This window comes from Penicillium robsamsonii (assembly GCF_028829455.1).
Source record: "Penicillium robsamsonii strain IBT 29466 chromosome Unknown utg000002l_segment0_segment0, whole genome shotgun sequence".
NCBI classification, from domain to species: Eukaryota; Fungi; Ascomycota; class Eurotiomycetes; order Eurotiales; family Aspergillaceae; genus Penicillium; species Penicillium robsamsonii.
Genome location: NW_026643220.1, coordinates 2130156 through 2153690, shown reverse-complemented (window position 1 = coordinate 2153690; position 23535 = coordinate 2130156). Strand labels below are relative to the sequence as shown.

Sequence of the window (23535 nt, the reverse complement as noted above, 5' to 3'; positions counted from 1 at the left end):
CAAACATTGAATCTATAGGGGTCACGGGTAAGATTTAGGTATGTACCTAGGTTGGTTCCCCCAATCTCCTTAGATACACAAGTCTAAAATAGTCGCATGCCTGGTGATCCTCATTCTAGGAATATATCTCCCCCACCCCTTCGCCCTTATTTCTCAATTTCACCTGACCAGTAGCCAGTTATTCAACCATTCAACCCTTTTTGTTGTTGCAATTTCAGTAGTTCCTAGCGGGACTTTGGCGCAATCATGTGCTAATACCCAGAAAGAGTTGCTGGGTAGTATGTAACCACGTCATGAGCTATCTTAAAACAACCCAGGAGCCAAATAATGGTCTCCTTCCGAGTTGTACTACCGCGCGGTATCCAATACTCTCAGATAATGTTCAATTTGTTTGTCTCTTGAAGCCTCACAGAAATTGTCTTGAATAATATCGTTTTCCAAATACCATCACAAGGTACAGGGTGTTTTGGTCAACGACGAGCTTGGCGACATATTCCTAGTCAATCGAGGTTGTGTCGTATGTCGTGGTAAATTGCCAAAATTATACCATAAACCGTGCTACGCCGCAGGGTAGCGCACTGTACAGAATGTATTTTACTATACCCCTTTATATTTAATCTTGAATATGAGGGTTTTGCATCCTGGCCTTCTGCACAGCTCCGTACTAGCACCTAATTCTGCACGAATTGATTCAAACAAATATTATTGTGATGCTCTAACATTAAGTCTATTAAATTATTACCCCCAAACCATATCTAAATAATGTCTAAACCAAGAACTTTGGTTTCTTCGCCATGCAATTATAGGCTTCCCAATGTTCAGTTTTCACAAGAGGAAGAAAACAAACAATAACAGTACTCTTAGTCCCGAGTGAGCTTTGCACGCAGTTTCCCTCCGTAGAAGAAGAAAACATACGGAATAAGAACCATGGCAAGTCCGATGAAAGCAAGCAGCCAAGAAGCCCACTGCAACCCAAGACGATCGTACATTTGCGTGGTGAACAGCGGGAAAGCTGCACCACCACCAGATCGCAGGAAGACCTTAGCTGCCAAAGCTGACGCAGCATATTTCTGGTACGAGTCGATGATATAATTGTTCACTGCATAGTAGCAGAGCACCATGCCGAAGCCAAAGGCAATACCAGACGAAGCCGGTCCAACCCAGATGATATGCTTGTAGGAGGTAGCGCCCAAGATGAAGAAGGCGATCGGGATAAAAGGTGCACCCAGCAGGGCTGCGTGGAGTCGGTCTTCTGGTGTTGGATCTCGAACGCTGCAGATCCTCTTGAATTTGCCTTCGATGACTGGAGTGACAACTAGGGCAAAGCCGGCACCGATCAGAATCGGGATGAACATGAGTCCGATCTGGCCGTCATTATAGCCATGGAGCTTAGTGAAGATCACGGGGTATGCAAAGAAGAAGGCGTAGAGCATTGCGTAAATCAGGACGATATACATGCACATTAGGTCGAGAACGGGCTCGGTCATGATCATCGTGATAGGTCGGATCAAGCTTGTGCGAGCGATTTCTCGGAAGGTGAGCTTTGTCTTTTCTTGCTCGGTCACGATGTTCGGGTTTCCGGTCTCCTTGCGCAGCTTTGCGGCGCGGCGTTTAAGAATGACTGGAGCATATGTCTCTGGGATAAGACCAATCAGGACCATCACTGCACCGGCGAAGGCCAAATTCACCCAGAAAAAGAGGTCGAGACGGCCACTTCCAACGGTGATCCAACCTGTCACGATGGGGCCAAGAACAGGGCCGCAGTATGGTGCAGCAGCAAAATAAGCAATGGCCATACCGCGCTCCTCAATGTTCCAGATATCGGCGATGGTGCCACCAGCGAGGGAAAGGCCTGAACTGGAGAAGACACCGCATAGGAATCGGCACACGAGCAGGCCACCGATGTTTGGGGACAGCGCGCATGGAATGTTGAAAATGACATACAAACCGAGAGAGATTATGTACACAGGCCTTCGGCCAATGATCTCAGAGAGGGGAGACCAGAGAAGAGGACCAACTGCGAATCCGCAGACCATGATTGAGCATGTCAGGATTGCAACCTCAAGAGAGACATTGTATTTCTCTTCAATCAAACCCAATCCTCCGGTGACAATGGCGGAACCAAATGCGACACATACCACAAGACCTGAGGCAACAAGAGTGATGTACCAGCGATAAGCTCGGGACCAATTGTGGGGGTGTGCAGGATCACCGATGGTGAATGTTACAAACTCTGTAGGCCCATTCTCTCCTTTTTCGAGGTCGGTGTCAGGCGGCGTGCCAGCTTTTGTGGATGAGGTAGAAGGGCGAGATCGGATCTCCTCCAAGGTCTTTTCGGGTACAAGACCAGTGCTGGTTTCAACGGTGTACTCTTCAGGGAATACAGGGTCCGCATCATGTCCAATAACAGGGTAGTTGTAATCCAATCGCGGGGGTGTTTCTGTGATACCCCGGTTGCGGAGGCTCTCATTGGTTTCGACCATAGATAGACGTTGGGAATGCAAGGGCTCTGGGATCTCCGAGCCCTCTTCTGGTATCGTTGAAGACATGATAAATGTGAGAGTCTGTTGGCGTGGAGAAACTTTTGATGCGATTGGAATGGTCGTGCGAGATACTTCAAGATAACATGGTAGGTACTTATATTCTCACGGAGGCTTGCGGTAGCGTTGGTATATACTTGCAAGGCCGACCCATCTCCGAGATGCCGGACGATCACCGGAAAATCGGCACAGCAGGAAATGGCCCATCAAATCAGGTACAATGCGAGCGGCAAAAGCTCGGCCCGAACGATTTCCAAAGGCGTGTAGATAGATACATCTGCTAAGTATACATGTATCCATAGATACAGCTGAATCTAGCCCATCTTTGGGCCTATGATATCACTGCTGATATGTCGCGCTCAATGGCCCAAATTTGATCTTATCAGGTTTTCAAAGGCCCGACCCATTCTCGGCCCGTTGAAGTGTTTGAAGGTATTGTTTGAATGACGAACTAAACCCAAATAATTCAGGATAAAGCAAAAATTTAACCATGGTACAGGGACTAAAGCCCCTGATCCCTCCGAATTGTAACTCTGGTGTCCAGAAACATGGATTTTTTGAATCTCCAGAGATAAGGAGTGATTACGAGGGTGCACAGACACCAGAAGTCAAATGTATTTGCATACAAATGATGCTTCAATGTATTATCGCCTGGATTATAACTTTTGAACTGCAGAAAAATAAAAATAGTTGAATTTCAGCCTTTGACAGAAACCTTAATAATCAGCGTACCCTGGTTCTACAGGGCTATCACCTAGGCAGGTATCTGTCCCTAGTAGGTAAAATGAAGCTTTTCATGCCATGAAAAATCATTATCACATCAATATTGGGTGATTTACTGTAGACATTAAATTAAAACTTTTCGTGCCATTCAAGTTCATACTTACATCACGTCATCGTTGGGAATTATGTACACAAAATATTCACATGTGGGGCGGTGTAGGGAACGGTCATAAATCAGGCGATAATAAGGCATTAAGGCACGAACTTTCATACCACGAAACAATTGCGAATTCAACGTGGAAAAGGTTTGAGGGCTGCGATCTCATAGGTATTGTACCAGGTAAATACAGCTTGAACCGACGCAATGTCAACCAAATGTCAGTATTCTTGCGATCTGCATATGGAGAAGCCAATAAACCAACAACGAAAGGCTTATGTATAGTTTCAAAGTTGTTCCCCGGAGTCACGCCTTCTTAGATGCCCGTTTCGCCAATCCGATTCGACGAAAGGCGGTACAGGAACAAACATCCTGTGGCTATGTCTGCCCTTTCCTCTAGTGGAAGATGAAGAAGAGCCTGGGTCATATATCTCCCTACTATTATCTCCATAATCACGGACCACCATCTCGTTCTTTTTGTACACTTTTAATGAGTTTTCATCTGTCTGGGTTGGTGGCTCTGGACTCTCTGCTGATGGAAGTACGATGGGTAAACGACTTGTTGAATTGGACCGTGATTCGCTCGGACTAATGCCCGTTAGGTTTCGTTGTATATTCGTACTTAGGCTCACAGGATCGGTGCTCCCTGGTGTTGATGTCAGAACCCGTGGATTGAGCAATTCATGGTCAATAAATGTCCGTGCCTCAGCGATAGGCTCTTTTTGAATTTGACCAATTATGATGACTATCGAGTTCGCGTTGAAAATCCAGTTGGGCTCATATGTGTTGTCTTTCAATGGGATCATTCTGCTCGTCATATTTCGTAAGGACTTAGTCTGGCGTTCAACCATTTTCTTCAAACGCTTTCTGTAACTCATAGATCTACATCAGTCGCAGAAAGAGTGTGTTTAATATAGTTTGGAATACTCACATCTGAATGAGAAGCGCTTCATGATGCTGCTGACTTGTTGCTGATGATTGTTTCGATTCCACGAGAGAAAAATCCAATGCCAAAAGAGAGGTAAATACGGAAAGACTAAGCTTCACACAGCCCAATGTGGCAAGTAAAGCCTGTGTCTCCTCTCTGGTGTAATGCCACCATATCTTTGCCATGAATTTATCAAATCGATTGGAAATGCTCCCTTTCATGAGAGGCTTTAGCTTCTTCATAATGTGACCAATCTGCTTCCGAGCCGAAGCGGCCTGAGACTCTAGCGTTTTATCCAGCTTCTTCTCGATAGCCAAATTAATAACTCGGCCTGTCAGCGGACGAGTGACATCATTGAATATAGCAGAGAGACTTTGACAAGCAGATACCTCGTCAATGAGCTGTCCTATCTCTTGCTCGGCGAATTGAAAGGTTTTGTATAGTCGAAGAAGACCTCGAATACATGCGTCTAGCTGGTTGTAAATGGCAATCGCCGAGGCCGTTCCGCCGAAGACTTCCATCCTCCTTTCTATCTCTCAATTTGACAAACGTCATGTGGATCTTATATACACGAATAATGCGGATAATGAGGCTCTGTGTGCGGACCAGCCCATGGCATACTATCAAGTCCAATTCAGGCATCCAATCAGCTCAGACCACGATCCTCTGCTCTGCAGTGACAGCGACAGAACACTAAGCCCGTGCGCGTGATTGCAGCTGCATGACGTAGTCAACCAACCCATACCTTGGATTAGCCGCCTTTGCCATTTCACTGAGGTGCCTCCCCATGCCGTTATTTCGAAGGCGTACGTTGAAAACGGAAGCCCTTGCTAGAGGTAGATATCAAGAATTAGGCGAAGATGTTAGATCGGGCGTCTCGCGCTCATGTATGCATAAATGAGTTTTCCATCAATTTTGATTGATTGCCTCACTCGAGTGGGAGATTGTCTATGTTCCGCCCACAGTGACTTGATGGATATATTTTGGAAGAAAAATAAATTAATGTTGAAATTTGTACATGTTTCAAGGGGGCGGTGAGAAATATGGTCAGGTATTATCCAATGACAGATTTGTGTCAATCGATGAACCCCTTTTCTTACTCGGCTTTTCTAGTCTGACACCTTGCAGTCTATCTTTGAAAACGATGACCATTTTAGACATAGTGAAGGAATGCGACAAGTAAGGAATTCCCATAATACATCCTTTCATTTTGTACTGACGTTGTTGTTATTTGATAGCTTCGTTTCACATGAGACAGGAGTTCTGGAGAAATGTTACACCTTTAAAGTGAATGGTTGCAGTGCCATATTAGGATATATCACTCGACAAATTGTTGAAAAAATACAATGGTCCGACTCGTGGTTAATCGATCACCGCCAACAAACTGTGACATTAGCTACGCCAGCTACGGCCACACCCGATATGCGCTCTCTAGTGCTTAAGGATACCCTCAAGGCCACGAGAAAGCTAGCTGTAATATCAATGCTAGAAAGCTGGCGCGATGAGAATTTCCCAGTATATGGCCCGGAAGGGGAGTTACTGCTTGAAATAGAGCGTTGTGCAAGTGCCTTGTTTGGGATTGTGACTTACGGTGTCCAACTTCTTTGTTACGTGAGGGACGAACAAGGCCTTCGATTGTGGATTGGCAAGAGAGCAGAAGGAAAACAAACTTATCCAAGTATGCTCGATAGCACTGCGGCCGGCGGTCTCGGCGCCGGGAAGCTACCCATTGAAGCTCTCATATGCGAAGCACAGGAAGAAGCGACCATACCAGAAGAGATAGTGAAGACGAAAGTCAAACCCATGAGCCAACTCACTTATTTTCACATCCGTGGGAACAAAGCTGGAGGAGAGACCGGTTTATTTCAACCAGAGGTCGAGTATACATATGAACTCGAATTAGATCCAGACATGATCCCAAAGCCAAAAGACTCTGAAGTAGAGTGTTTCAGCCTATACACTGTCGGTGAAGTGGTCTGTGCTTTGAAACAGCGACGGTTTAAGCCAAACAGTGCTATTGTTATTGTTGAATTCCTCATTCAACACGGGATCCTGAGTGCTGAAAATGAGCCTCGATACTCTGAAATCTTGTCCCATTTACACCGAAAGATTGAATTCCCTGTCCTAATGCAGCCATCTAATTAGAAGGCTTTTGTTTTGTTCGGGTCCTCTCAGCAGATTCAAACGATATAAGAGCGGATTAGCGATCTACATGATTAATGACAGATATATATTGTTCAAGTGAGTGATTGGATGCAATTATATCACGGTAACGTTATATTTTCAAATGTAGGAGAAAGGGATCCAGTAAATCAAAAATCCACGTTTACTTTCAAAGCTGATAATCCGGGAAATACTTCTCATGGATCCTCCGGGCATACTCTACCAGCGCCGGGTAACTATTCACAATCTGCTTGGTCCCCGGGGCCCTTCCAAACAGTCAGCACGATTTATCATCAAGTGAGGTATACCCCGAGGCATATCACCTTGGAAAGGGTACTTACGCTCCACAAACCAGACCCGATACCACAAAGCCAAATACCACTGCATCGGCCTCGGTGGGGGCATCGCCGCTCCACACCCAGAACGGCCCTTCACGGTCCCGATGCTGGGCTTGCGCAGCCGATAAAAGCCCGTTGACAGATTCCCAGATTTCTTGTCGGAAGGTCGCAATTTCCTCGGTAGAGAAGCTGCCTGTTCCTTGGCCCTGCTGGTTGCGGACATTCTTGTTGTAGATTATGTTGCCGACAATCACCTGCACAGGCCAGGGGGTGTTTCCTAGGATCTTGGAGCGCATGGTGTAGTAGTTCATGACCCATCGCTCGTGGCCTTGGTAGAAATATAGCTTGTCTTCTAGCAGGGCCTTGAGAGAAAGATCCTGGGCTTTTTCCACGGGGGAGAGTCTGCCATTGAGATCCTCTAGGTGTCCAGACGAAATGAATGACTTTGCGATCAGGGTAGAGTCGGACATAGATTGAGACTGGCCATTGTGCTCGAGTGTGATGTAGGGTATCTTCCCTCTAGGACCTTTCGGGGGTGAACCTGCCTCGACGTGGTAGCAGATATTACCAAAGCGTAAGCGGGCCTCGAGCTTAGTGACAAACGGCGACCAGGTGTAGCAGCCTTTTTCGGGAAAACCTCTGAAAACGGTAATGGTTGGGGTTAACTTGGGCGGAGCAGCCATGATGGGCGAAGATCAATGTGTGTGATGAGGGCCGAAAGATGACTGTGGTCGTATTTGGAGAGTGTACTCTTGGATAGTGAAGAAAGAATGTTGGAATTTAGAGAACGCAAAACCGAAGGTCTAGAACTAGCAACTAGATAGTTATAACAGACTGGTGGGATGTGCCTTTGTATTATAGGCCAATAAATATGAATAGTCTACAGGCCAAGATGGTAGGTGGTTGGTGGCACCGGGACTTTTGTCAAGCTCGGTCTTTGGCGAACGGCCCCAAAGTTTACGCCCGGCTTTTGCGGCTTTTGAGCCCACACTCCCCAAAAGAGCCTCACTTGGCAGCCGCACTTTATTGCATGGAACCTGAAATGGTTTTATTACAATAGCATAGGGCTTTTAGCAAAACTCTGCTCTCTAACACAACGCCTTGTCTCTTAAGACTGTTTGCCAATCGCGTCCTTAAAAGAAGCCCCTAGTCTACTTGATTAACAATTCATTACGTGGGTCTCTCTCAAGATAACCCTTTGTACAGAAACGCAGACATCATAAACTGCGAAAGCAGATTGTTCAGAGCTCCAGTATAGATTCAAATTAACTCTTGATATGTAAGTCATGGCGCAGGCATGACAGGCTCAAACAGTCCATTCCATTCCCTATTATGGGAAATCGTGAATCTTGTCGAAAGAACATTCTGCTCACCAGTACCAACGACAGTGACTGTATATTCTCCTGCTTCACTAAGCCAGGAAGACAGCCTCTCACCCCAGAAACTGGTCGCCAGAGCAACCGGGATAACGATCACGACTTCTTGTTTCTCGCCCTGTTGGATTTTGACTTTTTTAAACCCATTGAGCTTTCTCACAGGGCGGGCAATGCTAGCGTTGGAAGGTAGTGAGATGTATACCTGAACAGTCTCTGCCCCACTGTAAGATCCAATATTCTCCACTGAGACTGAAACTTCCAGCGCTTCTTTCTTCCTTGACTCTGTTAATAGCCTTCAATGGCTGGGAAACAGCAAGCGTCGAGAGACGGAATGATGTATAAGAGAGACCATGACCGAATGCGAAAAGAGATTTCACCTTGATATTTTTGTAGTAACGATAACCGACGTAGATGTCCTCGTTGTACAAAACCCTTCCTCCTTCTGATCAATAGGACAAGTATGCCGGGTTCTACTCGATAAATTCCGGGAAGTTGAGAGGAAGTTTGCCAGACTGGAATGGAAAGTTAGCCAAGGACTGAACATAGACTCGGCGTCCAAGGCTTTGAACGTGCTACAAAAATATCTCAAGCATTTGCTCGATCTTGCTGGCCACGCCACGGAGGATATTCTCAGGAATCACCCTGGATTCAAGGAGGAGGTTGGTGGTCGTTTGGATTAACTAAAGAAGATGGGCGACGCTTATTGGCCCCAGGCTGAGGAAGAGTTAAATCGGATTCGGCAATAAATCTCCAGCATTGTGCAGCGCGGTAAAAGTGCCGAGTCAATTGAAGAGATCACAAACTTGATCCGAGAGAAGAAGTCAAAAATTGAAAATCTAGGGGATGAGGCATGGCAGAAGGGTTTCGAGGAGGCCCAGAAATACCTTGATAAATACCCAAAGCTCAAGCAAAAGGTTGAAGACAATGCCGAGACCTTGCAAAAGGGCAATCTTAAAGATCTGTGGGGTCTTGTCAAGGAGAGCGCTTCTTCGGGTAAGACGGAGGATGTGGAGAAGTACATTACAGACAAGGTTGAACAAGCGAAGACAAGCAGCTTGGGTGACCTGGACAAGTAGCTGAAGGTGATACATGGTGGTTCCAGCATCATCCCTCAATTGCAGTCACTACAGGCTATCGCGCAAAAGAGTGGTAGTGAGGTAGAAGGTGTGTTGAAAGAGAGCGTTGAGGAAATTCACAATGTGCTCAAGAAACGAAAGGAGCAGGTGGAGAAGAGTGCCGCGGAAGAAAGAGAAGAGAGCAAATGAACTTTGCATAAACAGTGATAGTCCTACATATCATAGTCACATACTTGTAATCAATCAATTTACTGCCACATGAGGGTGAGAAAAGTAAGTCCGACTCGTATGCAAATATATATGTTGAATTTACATACTCGCCATCTCTTTGCTTACAGACTGAGTAATGATTTGCTAGACAGTAAGGTATAGATACTTTTCTTCTTCCGTCTCATTAAATAAGTTCAACTAGCTAATCCTTTTTCTAGACCGATCTCTCTAGCGATGCTATGGATTTTGTGGCCCGTATGAATGTCATTCTAGCCGGCCGATATGGACTTGTCCCTACACAGATATTGGCGGCCCTGTTCTTGTGCTTGAAACGAAGTACAAAGATTCAGTAAATGAGATATTAAGTTTAAGTTATTTTATATGATAATTCCAATCATCCGATAGGACGGGTATTTTTGACAGGCCGATTCGGCTCCGTAGACGGTATAATATCGATTTAGGGTATGCATTCTAAGCTATACCGTTTTACGATTATGTGACCTTTTGCTAATGGTAAGCACGAAGGGTTATACCAAATGGGAGCTATATGTGAACTCTTATATAACTAGCGACTGTAGATTAACTGTACACTAGAGGTCCTTAATAGGACTTTTTGTACGGCATTCTTCCTATGCGAAGTCTATGTTTCCCTATCGAAAGGTCGCATAATCCTCAAAATGTATAGCTCAGAATGTATGCCATACATAGACATTATGCCATCTACAGAGCCCGAATCAGCCTGTCGAGACCACTCGTCATATCAGTTAATTTGGCCAGTGAACTAGTACCATACTATAACTAGTACCATACTATCGCCTCTTCAAACTGCTCCATTCATGCTAGAGTAAGTCAAACGTTCCAATTCACACTGCCTCCAACTAAACTCTCCCGGTGAAGTTAACGAACCAGAATATGGAATTTTCAATCAGAAAGGGCGATTCCGCTCATATAACAAAGAATCCTCTGGACAGGCTTCTAAGAAATGAGCGTTGGCGTACAAAATCTCTTGTTCCGAGACGTCTGCCTTTGTGACCTCTCTGTATGCTAGATCAGATAGCCCAGCAGTCGATTCTTGTATATCCGAGTCATCCAGTGATTTAAATCTGCAGAGCACGAGATTTGGCCAACGCCCTCGATAAGAAAAGTCTCCGTAAGCAAGAACTTGTAGACTTGGTAAACCCTCTGGTCCAAAGGCCCAACTCGCAAGTTCATGAATCTATGGAAGCACAGCAGAGAATTTAGACTCCGATTTCTCGTCTAATCCTTCACGATACCTCTTGTAAACTAGCCACCCGAAGGCTCTAACATGCAGTAGTCGGAGGTGGGGGCAAACTCTCGGAAGAGAAAAAAGAGCGCGCTGGTTTATTTTAGTAGAAAGCTTTTTACCAAAATGAGTAATCCATATATATCTTCCAGTGGTAATGGTGGAGGGCATGACTGCGCTACCACTTGTGCGTTTGTCTGGTGTATGCTGTTTACACTGGCGTAATGCGGAGATTCCTGATCAGAACAGATACAGATATTATGGACACTTAGTCCTCAGCTAACTCACCACTCCAGTAAAAGTTCCAACTGCTACATGTTAGAATTGAAGCAGGAAGTAAATCATCTCAAGAGTATTTCCGGACATTACCCTTTCTGCTCAATTTTTTGGCTACCTTGTACGCAGGAGCGGCCTACTGCCAAGGCCCTAGTAATGATTTCCAAACCAAGTCTCATAGCAAGGATAATATGAAATGATGTTCCCAGATCTTCAAAACTCCCTCCGGGGGGGTCTTACACCGCCATTGATAAATGATTGACGTTCCACCGTCACAAATACCACCTAATGTAAAAATGCCACAGCGCACCCCTTACATTAGGCATAGTTATAGAATTGTGTCTTTCTATTAGGTATCTAGTACAACGCATTGCGAGATGATCTGCAGACTGTGTTACCTAATAAAGTCTTATTGCAACCAAATAATATGGCGTCAAGACTTGACTTGAAATAAATTAGTATTATTGAGTTATCTTATGCAATTTTCATGGTATTTGTCAACAGGGCAAACAAGTTGGACCTAGAAGCTCATGTACAGCTTCGGGGACCGTAAAAATGACACGGGCGTACTGGGAAATGACATATGCATCACCGACTTGGAATTAACGGAGAAAATACCGATTTTGGAGGTACTTCCATCAGGCCTTTCAAAAGTTCAGGTAAGTTGCTGATGATTGTAAAAATCTTCGCTAGAACAGCCACTGCGAAGAACAAACAGGGGCTAAGAGGTAAATGTACCTTGCAAGTGTTTCTTAGAAAGTGAGTCTATGGCCAGCAACCCAACACCTTTCCAATTTGTCGAGGACTTTTAGAAAGAAGTCCCTACCGGCCCGGAAATCAAAAGCCCCTCCCTCTACTCCGAAATGTTTCACGCAAATAGCCCCACCGCAACCTTTACTGGAAATATTGAATGATCAATGTGCACCAGTCTAGAAACGATTAGGAACATTTCGGCAAGATATAATTTCCGATACATTCGATTGAGGTGCATCGACCCAGTGATTCTGGCACTCCAGAATTCTTCACTGTCATTCCTTGCGCCCCTATCGAGGGACCTTCGTAACTAATACTAGGATCAAACCCCTCGCATTTTCCCCGGTGGACTATAAATACGAAGGACATGCTCATTGTCCCCGTACACCTGCTTGTGTACTGTCTCGGCTTAATCTATTCAAGCAGCATCTGTTTAAAGCTTCCTTTCCCCTGCATCTTACGGTCCGCTTACTATGCTATTGATAATATTGGGGCAATATGTGCTCATCGGCGCTCTCTGCAGTGTCTGCTTAGTGTCTGCTGCTGCAAACTACAATCAGTCTGTCTCTGATATGGATGATTTCGTTGAAGCCATCACAGAAGCAAAGAGATCACTGGATGATTATAATGGGGGACCCCTTGCCGCCATAGGGGTCGCTAACGCCATGGCCAATGCTAGAAACGCTGCCCAAACTGCACGGAAGAGCTTAGCGGATGGAGACCAGTTCACCTCTGAGGAGGCGACTAGGTGTTCCGAATCGTATACGAAGATGTTTCTAATCCTTTTGGATACTTTGCAGTCTGCTAAAGACAAGGTATGGGTATCTCACCCGGATATCTGTGAGCTGCGAAGCACGTAGATAACGCTGACATTGCTTCAGGCACCCTTGTTCAAGAGCATGGGCGTTGGACCCCTAGCTATTTATATGGTGCAGAACTTGCATGACGAAAAGAATCTGTTTGAAGGGGTGGCCAAAACCAAGATTCCAGATGATGTGTTCTACCAGATGACCCCGTGGACGGATAAGATTGGCCATGCATTTGATGAGGCGCAACAGGCGTATAGGACCTGAAATATGGACAACCAAGGACAGCTGATGGATTTTGTCATATACATGTATATTCAGTTTGATGTAGGAATAATATCTTGTCACCGATATGGACAACTGTTCTATTGGCAAACCAACAACGTATCCTTCTCTCATGTTCTTGCTCTATCCATGGGGAAAATCATGTAACACGCGAAAACAACCAGGCACAGTCAACTTGCACATACTCCACGCTGGGCACGTTCATCATCCACATTCTTTCTCGAAATCTTGGTAAGTGAGCCTCTTCTATATACTTTCCCGTTTAATTGCAGAACCGACTAAGGATATACCGGGCGACCGGTGAATGGGTGGAAGGAAGCAGAGAAAATTGAGTTCGATCATGTCGGCACACCACGAAGTGGATCGTCGGGTTAATCAATGGAATGGACGGAAGGTATGAAATCCATATCCATCTATTGTAACTTTTCTTTGCAAGGGAGAATGTATGCCCTTGTAAAGAAACTTGTGAACATGTAAATCAATGGGAAAACATAGATCCCACCAACCCAAACAGCAGATATATGCCCAAAGTTGTAAACACAAGGAACCGTACGGTTTTGTATATGATAGTGAGCAACCGGCTGCGATTGGACTGGATATCCTTCTGCGTGGAGTGGCACACTATATTTAACAAAAACATAGCCAACGCCAGTCAGGAATCCGAATATAAACTGGACGATCTGCATTGCGGTCAAAGTGGCTTTGATCATAATTGGTGGGCGCAATTTCAATGTTACCATGGCGTAATACGTGTACTGGCAATCTCACTTAGTACCAGGACCGTAAAGAAAATGAAGCAGACATACCATGGCAGTGTGAACTGTGCTGTTGACCAACAGGCCAACCAAAGCGGGAGGAGATTTGAACCGCAAAGATAACCAGGCGCAAATCACGACTCCGGAATGATGGTAAGTTTGGAGAATCGAGCTTTCTTTGCCTTTGGCAAGTATAATCGCAGTATCGACGAATTCATATATCTTCGAAAGATAGAACAACCAAGAGATGTACCATATCCACTCAGTCTCTCGTCTCAGAAATTCACCCGTTACTTCACTGAACACGTAGTTACGTTGCTCAGTATCTTCCAAAGACAAGACATTGTCCAACCTGCACAAAATATGCGCAACATGGGACAAAGAATGGGACTCATCCAAGGCAGAGAAACTCCTTCGAAGGGAGCCGAAAGTTGAAAAGAAAGCAAATGCAGAGAACATGGCCAACAATAAATTATGTGTGAAGACAAAGACTGGGAAAACCCGGTACCTAGCAACAACCCAGTGCTTGTTCTTGCGTCCACGGTTCAGGCGATTGAAGTAAAGAACAGTCGCCACATATAAACCGGCTGATATGAATGGAAAACGGATATCAAGAGTGTAGGGCGCGATCCTTGTCATCCCCAGCTCCTTTGAAAGTAGGAAGCTCTGCGAGACATCGGGAAAACGATCAGGTATTTGGAAAATATAGGAGCTGGGAAGCCCAAAAGACACGGATAGAGGTCGGTCCATAATAGACATGAGTACTTGGGAATTATAATTCAAGTTATGGCATCAGGGGAATAGCATTTTACACTAGGGTATATACATTGAGCACAGTACGGGAAGGGGTATTTGGATGATGTACAGATTGAAATAACCACATTGTTCGCAGCACTACAGGGAACACCTCTACTTAGTTTAACGTTATGTGTCAGTTCCTTGGCAGACCTTGCATTTGTTCAGAAATAGCACTACATGTGATCTACAGATTGAGACTGATCACATTCTTCGCAGCATGACAAGGGACCATTTTGCTAAGTTGAACTTTATACGTCCCCTCCTTGCTTCTTTGCAGCCCTGAAATTATGTTCAGAAGAAAATTGCTATATAGCCATGCCCTCCTTGGTAAAGCGACAGTATTGTGATGACCTCTATTAAGTATTATCAATTGACCGCCTCAAATGCTTTGCTTTTACAGATATCTTGTTCAAGCTCATTCCCCTGAGGTGGTTGAGTTCTTGGGTAGTTCATTTATCCAGCTCACCACGATATGGGTGTTGGGTCTGTTATTTATATTGATAGATTCATTGGGGTTCCTCGCACGACGTAAAATACATCCACCATCTGAACAACCCACTTGGAATGCTATCCGACAGTGTTTCTTTGGCGTGCTACAGAACCAACTCATCATGAGCTCTCTGCATCTTGCAGAATTGTTCCTACTCCATCGGCTGGTCCCACATCCTTGGACTTTCCGCTTCGAGTCGGAATTGCCACCTCTTAGGGAAATCTTGGGCGATCTTCTCATTTGCACCTTGATTCGGGAGGTTCTTTTCTATTATGGGCATCGTGTCCTGCATCACCCTTTACTCTACCGCCGCTTTCACAAACAGCACCATAGATTTACGGTGCCCGTGGCTTTGGCTTCCCAGTATTGCCACCCGGTTGAATTGGTCGTTGTCAATATCGTCCCCATTGTTGCTCCGGCCAGGCTTTTAAAAGTCCACATTGTTACATTTTGGTTGTTTCTGGCCGGTTCCGGACTAAAGGCATCGTTGTCCCATAGTGGATATGATGTCGATTTATTCGTCAAGCATCCACAGTTCCATGATCAGCATCATAAAAAGCTCAGTATCAACTATGGATTGATGGGCTGGATGGATATTCTACACGGGACGGTGTATTCAGGGAACTGAACAAGGTTCAATCTTGAATCGCGCGAACTCTGACAACGCGTGACTGAGGTTACTAATTACAGCTTCTTGAAATCTTTACACTGTCATCTAAGAGAGGAATTTAGATTGAGATTGAAAGTAAGATTGAAAGTTGGATATGTTTTTACAGCCTCAAAACAACGGCCGAACTAGGGTCAATATTGATATCCAATCGCTATAGATTCTAGACAATGGGGACTACAGTCGCTCTGTAAAGGTTTGGAACCATTTTTCTCAACGCCAAGAGTCTGCGCTTAGGTAGCATCACTGCAACGCCCAGACTCAAATGATCAGGACCAAGTCAATAATCAACTCACCCCGAGTTGGAAAGAACCCAATCAACATATCCAGGACTAACGCATTTCAAGCTTCTTAGCGGTGTGGAAAACGCGGGCCAATGAACGGTGAGTCAAAATAATTTCAAACTTCTGCAACCGACTGTAATACTGTGTAGGACGCGCTGGTCAAGTTGTGATTAATCAACTCTAAAGTCAAGCTATTCTAGATCTGCTGATCCTACTCTCCTGGCTCATCTCCTGGCTACATGGATGTTATATTTAAGATTTCCGATTGGCGGGTTCCATTCATAAAATCATCCTGCATATGATCCCTTGTGCTGTCTTTTTCCTGATAGATTGTATGCGCCTCGAAGAAGATAAAACAAGAATGATTTCCGATCGTCCATAAGTAAGCGTCAGTGAAATCACGTATTGTCTAATATTATCTATCCTATACTACAGCACGGGCTGTTATCTTTTGTTCTTATTTCTTGTTTCGCAAACTAAGCAGTCAACATGGGTGATGCAAAGACTTTGAACTTTTTGCCCTGGTATCAGAAAGTAGCTTGGATACCTGCAATCACTCTGCTTGTTCTTCCATTTTGTGGATTGATTTCAACATTTTGGGTTCCTCTCTGCTCCCAGACAGCTACCTTTACAGTTCTCTATCTTTTCAGTGTCACACTCTGTGTGACGGCTGGTTAGTTGTTCTACAGCCTTACTATATTAATACTGACTCCATGATAGGATATCACCGCCTATGGTCGCACAGGTCATATACTGCATCAACACCACTAAGGGTTAGCCTTGCCATACTCGGTGCGGCAGCCATGCAGGGTCCTATCAGGTGGTGGGCTCGCGAGCATCGTGTCCATCATCGATACACTGACACTCCCGATGATCCATATAATATCAAACAAGGCTTCTGGCATGCACACATTATGTGGATGATTGTCAAGCAACCAAAGAGGGCAGCTCGTGTGGACATATCAGATTTGAAGGCCGATCCAGTTGTTGTTTGGCAAGAGCGGAATTATATCATTCTCGCCTTGCTGATGGGTTGGGCGTTTCCTGCGACCTTGGCCGGCTTTTGTTGGAATGACTGGTACGGCGGCTTTCTTTACGCAGGTATCATTCGGATGTTTCTCACCCATCAAGGTGTGTTCTGTATCAATTCGGTTTGCCACTACCTCGGGGATCAGCCTTATGATGACCGTTTATCTCCTCGAAACCTTCCACATGCTTTGGCTCTGTTCACCTTGGGGGAGGGATACCACAACTTCCATCATCAATTCCCCTCCGACTACAGGAATGGAGTTGAGTGGTATGACTTAGACTTCACTAAATGGGCTATCTGGATGTGGGGAAAACTGGGCCTAGTGCGAGATCTGAAGCGTTTCCGGCAAAACGAGATTGAAAAAGCCAGTTTCCAGCAGCTACAGAAAACCCTAAAAATGAGGGAACATCAATTGCAGTGGGGCCCATCCCTCGAAGAGCTACCGGTGATAGACTGGAGGGAATTGCAAGCAGAGGTCAAAGCCGGGAGGGAATTGGTTTGCATCAATAGCGCCATTCATGATATATCTGGATTCGCTGACGAGCACCCCGGGGGCTCTTCGATACTAAGATCGTTCATTGGGAAAGACGGGAGTGCCGCATTTAATGGGGGGGTCTATAGTCATTCCAAAGTAGCACGGAACATCCTCTCAATGATGCGAGTTGCCAATCTTCGTGGCAGTTCTGAGGACAAATTAGTAGAGAAAAGTCCAGGGGTCTGAAGTTGGCATATATCGCATTGGGCCTTCAGCAAGGCAGCAACGCCTCATTTTATCATTGTGGTTTTTAGAACACTCCGAAGTCGAGCTATGCCGTAGGGGGCTACCCTCTGTAAAGAAAAAGCGGGTAGCAGGAGAGGTGATGGTGGCGTTGGAGCCCCATCAACGGGAAGGCACCTCAGAATCTTCAAACCCATGTAATTACTTTTCTCTGGGACACATACCGACTGAATTCGTTGAAAATGGATGATTTATCAGAGCCAGAGCCAGAGCCTAGATATACTCTTGATTTAGGAGCCACTGACAACTGTATATAATACATATATTGTCCGCAGCGTATAGTTTCCCGATCGACCAGTCGATGCGCAGGAATTAGCCTGATTCCACAGCCTCCCTACGTGAAAGGGGAAACGGTATGGCCCTGGATTCTTTTCAGCGTAACTACCATGTGCTACTCACATCTACGACTGGTTGTTGGTCTTCCGCGTGGAAGACACTTGAGGGTTATTATGTCGATTTACGGGCGTCAGCCCCCAGCAGCGATCTTTTTCCCGCATAGTAATCGTGGCCTTGAATTTGAGCCACGAATACTGTGGATTAGGAAGCTCATTCAGCAGAATGGCGAAGAAAGAACAGGAGAGTAAGTTTCCTTACACAGTAGATTTCGAAATCAGCTTTACCTCTAAGCTCTTCCTTGATTCCCGAGCATGGTCCATCATGCGCTAGTCCCACTACGAAAGAGGCCCTGGTCAAGGCTTTGATGCCTTCCTTAAAAGGTGTATCAATGTCGTTGGTGCAAAAGAAGAAAGTGCGAAGGGCCATTTTCGCCATGCGGGCCTGAAAATAGACGTTGAAGCAGATGTTGAAATAGATGCCTGATGTAGCCAATCCCGCAAGAAGGTATGTAATGAGATACTAAGAGAATCGCATGGTTGTCATTGGTTATATCCAAGTGCGGTCAAGTAGACTAAAATTACGTAACTAATCCACTTCCTAGCGAATACCCGGCACTTGCTTGGCAAGTGCCTCTCTGCCTTAGGCATAAATCACGTAAGCCCTGCAAGCCGCAGGGGATCACATTCTTCGACCTGCCCTTCCTCTTAAAACAGCGACAAAGGTTTCCTAGCCAAGGTATGAAATGTTAGGGTGAAAGTGGCGGGCTCGAGCGTGATTCTTGTTCTGATAGTATACTCTATTAAGTCCGTCGTAGTAAATACTTTATACGGCTCCATATCCTCTTGACACTTATTTACAAAGCCTTGTAGCCGCCAGAAACTCGGTGGCTGTCGTTCCAAGGTTGGCTTCTAAGATATTCCTGGTGTGCGTTAAGCATCATACCTGCGGTAGTGGGTAAATTGTCCTTCCAATTATGCATCATGCTCTGTCTACATCTGTTGCTGGCCATTCTCCCTCTCGCGGCGCATGACATCATGAGCCCACTCTTTGGCGGTCTTTTCAAGATCGGGGCCATACTGCTGTGCAATACTGGGCGGGTACTGGCTTGGTGGGCCGTACTGCACCACTAACCGTTGGGACATGTCGTATCGCATCCGAAGTAGCCTTTGTTGGTACAGCTGTGTATATCTCTGAGCCGGGTTCATGGGCTGTCTATTTTGATCCATTTGAGGACCGTTCGCCTGGGTAGCAGCTGATATGAGTGTTTGCTGTTGCTGTTGTGGAGTCAGCTGTTGGGTGCCCTGGTGTTGCTGGTTTTGTTGGCCCTGTATTTGAGGATGCTGCCCCCCCTTGCTGCTGCTTCATGGTTTGCATCTGAGTATACTGGGCACGCATAAGCTGAAGTTCCTGCTGACTGTGCCAAGGAACTGCTTGAACGGGCTGGTTGTTCTGCTGCTGCTGCTGCTGTTGGGCTTGGGGCAATTGCTGTTGTTGTTGATGGGTTTGGATGTTTTGTTGGGCATGTCTACTGGCTTGTAGTTGAGCGATTTGTTGCGCCGTGAATTGGTTGTGCGGTATATGTCCTTGTTGCGCATCGAGAAGTTGTTGCTGTCGATGTTGCAGCATCATCTGCTGCTGAGGGGTGAAAGGAATGCCGCTTATTTGCGGGGTAGCACTTATGCCCTGGTTCATTACCGGAGTCTGGCCTATTGGGTTGTTCTGCTGCTGTTGCTGCTGTTGGGCTTGGGGCAATTGCTGTTGTTGTTGATAGGTTTGGATGTTTTGTTGGGCATGTCTACTGGCTTGTAGTTGAGCGATTTGTGGCGCCGTGAATTGGTTGTGCGGTATATGTCCTTGTTGCGCATCGAGAAGTTGTTGCTGTCGATGTTGCAGCATCATCTGCTGCTGAGGGGTGAAAGGCATGCCGCTTATTTGCGGGGTAGCACTTATGCCCTGGTTTATTACCGGAGTCTGGCCAATTGGGTTGTTCGGGCTACTATGCCCTATACGCTGAGTGGGTGTGACGTTGCGCATGATTGGCGTGGTGTGCGACATAGCCGGTGTGCCTTGGGTCATCTGCGGAGTACTATGACGACTTGGTCCTTGTTGAGTCCTTGAGGGCGCTATCGGGTGGCTCATGACATTGGCGTGCGTATGTTGTAGGGCAGATGGAGGTCGTAGAGGACTACCAGAACCAGATGCAGTAATGGTCATCGGAACCGCCTGTGTGGGCATAGTGTTACCAACCAGTGGTGACGAAGCTGTGTGTGGATTCTGGTTACGTATAACAGGTGAGGACTGTTGTCCTTGGCTGATACCATTTGGTTGAGCCATAGGGTGATGGTTTTGCTTTTGCGCGGCAAGTTGGCCCTGAGCCTGCTGAGCTGCTATTTGCTGTCTTCGTGTTTCCTCCTTCGCGTGCTCCTCGGCTTGCCGCTGCTCGATCGCACGGCGTCGCTCTCTCTCCTGATCCTGCTGCTGTCTCTTGGCCAACTGATGTCCAGGAGGAATGCCTGGCGCGAAGGTAAACGCGGGCATGTCATGCTGCTTGTTGAACGGCGGCTGGGCCTTCTCCCGCGGACTGGTAGGAACCACCAAACGACCAGCCTCCCGCGAGAGGAGACCATCTGCTTGTGGTCGATGGTGCGTGATATGTGGGTATGTTGCTTCATACTGCCACTTAGGCGCCGCACTGGGAACCGGAAGCGAGCCTGTTGGCTCACCGCGTACTTTTTTGGCTTCTGCCTCTGCGACAATCTCTTCGAACTCTTTTTGGCCGGAGTCTAGACGCTGTTGGAAGAAATCCCTGACCTATATTATTCGCAGTATCAGTCATGACTTGCAAAAAATAGCGGAAAAAAGGAGGAATCCAGTCGCAAAACATCTCACCATGACTGTGGTTTTCGTCTTCATGAACTTGGATATGCCTTCGAAGTCTCGACCGAAGTGGGACAGCATCATTTTGAAGTCGCGTTGTTCAGGCACCGACCAGCACCTTGTGGGCTCTAACGATCCATAACCAACATCCGGTTTCTTAGTCGACGCTGAAGCATCAAAGACATCCATGCCTTCCTTTGCTCGAGCTTCGACATCCTGTACAGGCCTGGGATAGCCTTCTGCTGGGTAATATACCGGGTAGGGCTGTGGTACCGGTGGTGTCAGATGTTGTTGGAGCGGTGACAGTGACTGCTGCTTCGATAGTGAAGCGTGCTTGACCTGGGCTTCCCCGCTGCTTCTCGCATTAAGTACTTCAACAACCTCAGTAGGAAGTGTGTTATCCATGAGCTTCTGTTCTGCTTCGGGGTCAGCTTCCACATCCTGACTCGCCAGATTTTCCGTGCACTCAACGCCCATCTGCGCCATATTCGTCTGTTGCTTGGATGAACGAATCGTAGTATCGACGAAGGAAGATGGGGCATCCGGAAGCCCTGTAACTAGGAAATTTGCATCTCTCATATCTGTATAAGCTTCCAGGCTATCTATAAAAAGGGGTTTAACCAAGCTTCTCTTGGTCGCGTTGCTTGATGTGTCTGAGTTTAAATCAACGTCACTACTGCCACTTTCGTCTCTCGGAAGACATGCCAATGAAATTTCCTCCAGGTGTTGTCCTACGTGAGTGGCATACGCTTTCTTCGTTTGCCAACCATCCTGTGAGCATAACGCACACTTGTAATCCTTGAACTCCGGTTTCAAGACTGTCTCTTGAGCTTCAGAGATTGCTGCTGTCAAACGATGCCCAGCCAGTGGGATGTTGCGGCATATAATCAAATGGTCGACAAACAATTGTTGGGTGACGGTGGTGGTATTACACATAAAACATCGCCACTGGATTCGAGTGAAATGTTCGTTGAATTCGTGGTCAGCCCATAGCTTACGACTTGGGAATGTTTTCATTGCGTCTTCACATTCTGCATGTGTGCAGAGATACGACTGCAAGTCCGCGAAAACATGTATTCTGCTCAGTTAGTTATAGTTCAGTTCCATGATACTATGCTCATTCAAATACGTACTTCCACTCAATCCGGTTTCGCAGAGATATGGTTTTTCGACAATAGTCGCATTGAAAAGGAAGTCCGCCTTCCTGCGGTAGAGAAGGCACTCGGGGGCGACCATGGGCCTCTTTCCCGGCAACTGAGAGGAACGAAGTATGGGAGGCGGCAGTGGCGGCATACTGCGACCTTGTAGGAACAGATGTCCCAAGACCGGAATCATTGAACAGGGAGTAGGGTTTAAATAAGGTCAGAGCGTCATGGTCCGCGAGATACGGTTCTTCTTCTTCTTCTTGCGCTCTGATGCGGATGGACCTTTCCCAGTTAGCCTCTGCGAGTCGCTCCACCAGGGGAGTTAGTGCAATCGTAAATCTATTTTGATCATCAGCTTAGGCGAGGAAACACCGGGGCGGGTACCAACCGGTCTCGGATGCGCATGGCAAAAGGCTGCGCACTCTGTGATAAACGAATCACATTCTCAAGGGGAGTTGGCCGTGGTTCCACTTTACGCTGCAAAAAAGAAATATGTTTGTCGATCACTGGTGCGAGATCCATCAAGCAGCTGACATAACAGTGGATTCGTCCGAGGCGATTCTGTTCGCGTTCAATGGTTGAAGATGAATCGTCGGAAACCTCGTCATCTGAAGACGAGTCAGAACTTTCTTCAGCCGAAAGCATTATTGTCGCCTTCTCTAACTGAGTATCAAGTTCCTGTGCGAGATCCCATGCGGAGTTCCTTTGGTTTTGTCCGCTAGTTGTGGTTCTGTCGTAGCCCGCGAAGTAGGGCATCAGAATATTGCCGATCCCCTTCAAATTTTCGATCACATTCGTCTTCAAATGACATGATTGTCCCAGAATGGTGTCGAGGTGACCGGGAGGGAAGTTCTCTTCCCACAGCCGGATGTTCGCTACATCCTTCTTCAAGGTGTTCTTATACGAGTCGTGTGGTATCAATCGAAATCGTGATCTCCAAAGGTAGACTAGGGCTGTTGAGCAGGTATGATATAGAGTTTCGACAAAGCCGACGTTTGGATCTTGAGTGCTGTGATCGATTCTGGATATGACCCAGTCACTGAGTGATTGCGTTGTTTCCTTTGTTGCCTTCATCGCGCTGCTGATGTTGAACGGCAGATTGTATCGAGTGTCAGAAGGCGCCAGGCCGTGCAACCTTTGGGGGCTGAAAATGCAAAGCTCGTAAAGTAACTACCCTCCTTACCCCAAATAAAAAAACGGCCATATGTAACCCAATATTGATAGAAACAGTACGGAGTATGCTTTCCAACATATATGATTAAGAGTAGCAGTTTACCTGGTGTTGGGGAGTTAATGCGTTCCAAGGCTATCTTTATCTTGGCACTGGATTACTACCTATGGGATGCTGGGAATGCAACTGGCCACGGGACAGGTAAGCAACCTGTCGAAAGTGAGGGATCGAATACATGGGTTTTACAGGGTATTTTACCCCATAAGATCACATGACCGTGACACGGAGGATACCATACAAAAGTCCATA

At 46.3% G+C, this 23535-nt stretch overlaps 8 protein-coding genes across 8 annotated transcripts; 4 read left to right on the top strand and 4 right to left on the bottom strand.

The window, feature by feature from the left end:
• Window positions 1–860: 860 nt before the first annotated feature.
• N7447_004070 (MFS transporter) lies at window positions 861–2549 on the bottom strand (the record flags this gene model as incomplete). The annotated part of the gene is made up of 1 exon (XM_057228345.1): window positions 861–2549. The coding sequence occupies one exon, from the start codon at window positions 2547–2549 to the stop codon at window positions 861–863; it is 1689 nt and encodes a 562-aa protein (XP_057087686.1).
• A 1369-nt stretch (window positions 2550–3918) lies between these two features.
• On the bottom strand, window positions 3919–4869 carry N7447_004069 (uncharacterized protein; the record flags this gene model as incomplete). Its single annotated transcript, XM_057228344.1, has 3 exons — window positions 3919–4008; window positions 4053–4287; window positions 4352–4869. The coding sequence occupies 3 exons, from the start codon at window positions 4867–4869 to the stop codon at window positions 3919–3921; spliced, it is 843 nt and encodes a 280-aa protein (XP_057087685.1).
• Window positions 4870–5770: 901 nt separating this feature from the next.
• Window positions 5771–6493, top strand: N7447_004068 (NUDIX hydrolase; the record flags this gene model as incomplete). Its single annotated transcript, XM_057228343.1, has 1 exon — window positions 5771–6493. One exon carries the CDS (start codon window positions 5771–5773, stop codon window positions 6491–6493), a length of 723 nt encoding a protein of 240 aa, XP_057087684.1.
• Window positions 6494–6680: 187 nt separating this feature from the next.
• On the bottom strand, window positions 6681–7532 carry N7447_004067 (glutathione S-transferase family protein; the record flags this gene model as incomplete). Its single annotated transcript, XM_057228342.1, has 2 exons — window positions 6681–6777; window positions 6853–7532. The coding sequence occupies 2 exons, from the start codon at window positions 7530–7532 to the stop codon at window positions 6681–6683; spliced, it is 777 nt and encodes a 258-aa protein (XP_057087683.1).
• Window positions 7533–8914: 1382 nt separating this feature from the next.
• N7447_004066 (uncharacterized protein) lies at window positions 8915–9490 on the top strand (the record flags this gene model as incomplete). The annotated part of the gene is made up of 3 exons (XM_057228341.1): window positions 8915–8949; window positions 8980–9297; window positions 9328–9490. 3 exons carry the CDS (start codon window positions 8915–8917, stop codon window positions 9488–9490), a joined length of 516 nt encoding a protein of 171 aa, XP_057087682.1.
• A 2886-nt stretch (window positions 9491–12376) lies between these two features.
• Window positions 12377–12877, top strand: N7447_004065 (uncharacterized protein; the record flags this gene model as incomplete). Its single annotated transcript, XM_057228340.1, has 2 exons — window positions 12377–12619; window positions 12686–12877. The coding sequence occupies 2 exons, from the start codon at window positions 12377–12379 to the stop codon at window positions 12875–12877; spliced, it is 435 nt and encodes a 144-aa protein (XP_057087681.1).
• A 3815-nt stretch (window positions 12878–16692) lies between these two features.
• On the top strand, window positions 16693–17640 carry N7447_004064 (acyl-CoA desaturase; the record flags this gene model as incomplete). Its single annotated transcript, XM_057228339.1, has 1 exon — window positions 16693–17640. The coding sequence occupies one exon, from the start codon at window positions 16693–16695 to the stop codon at window positions 17638–17640; it is 948 nt and encodes a 315-aa protein (XP_057087680.1).
• A 1382-nt stretch (window positions 17641–19022) lies between these two features.
• On the bottom strand, window positions 19023–23129 carry N7447_004063 (SANT/Myb-like DNA-binding domain-containing protein; the record flags this gene model as incomplete). Its single annotated transcript, XM_057228338.1, has 6 exons — window positions 19023–19307; window positions 19999–20844; window positions 20923–21512; window positions 21699–21988; window positions 22044–22394; window positions 22444–23129. The coding sequence occupies 6 exons, from the start codon at window positions 23127–23129 to the stop codon at window positions 19023–19025; spliced, it is 3048 nt and encodes a 1015-aa protein (XP_057087679.1).
• Window positions 23130–23535: the final 406 nt, after the last annotated feature.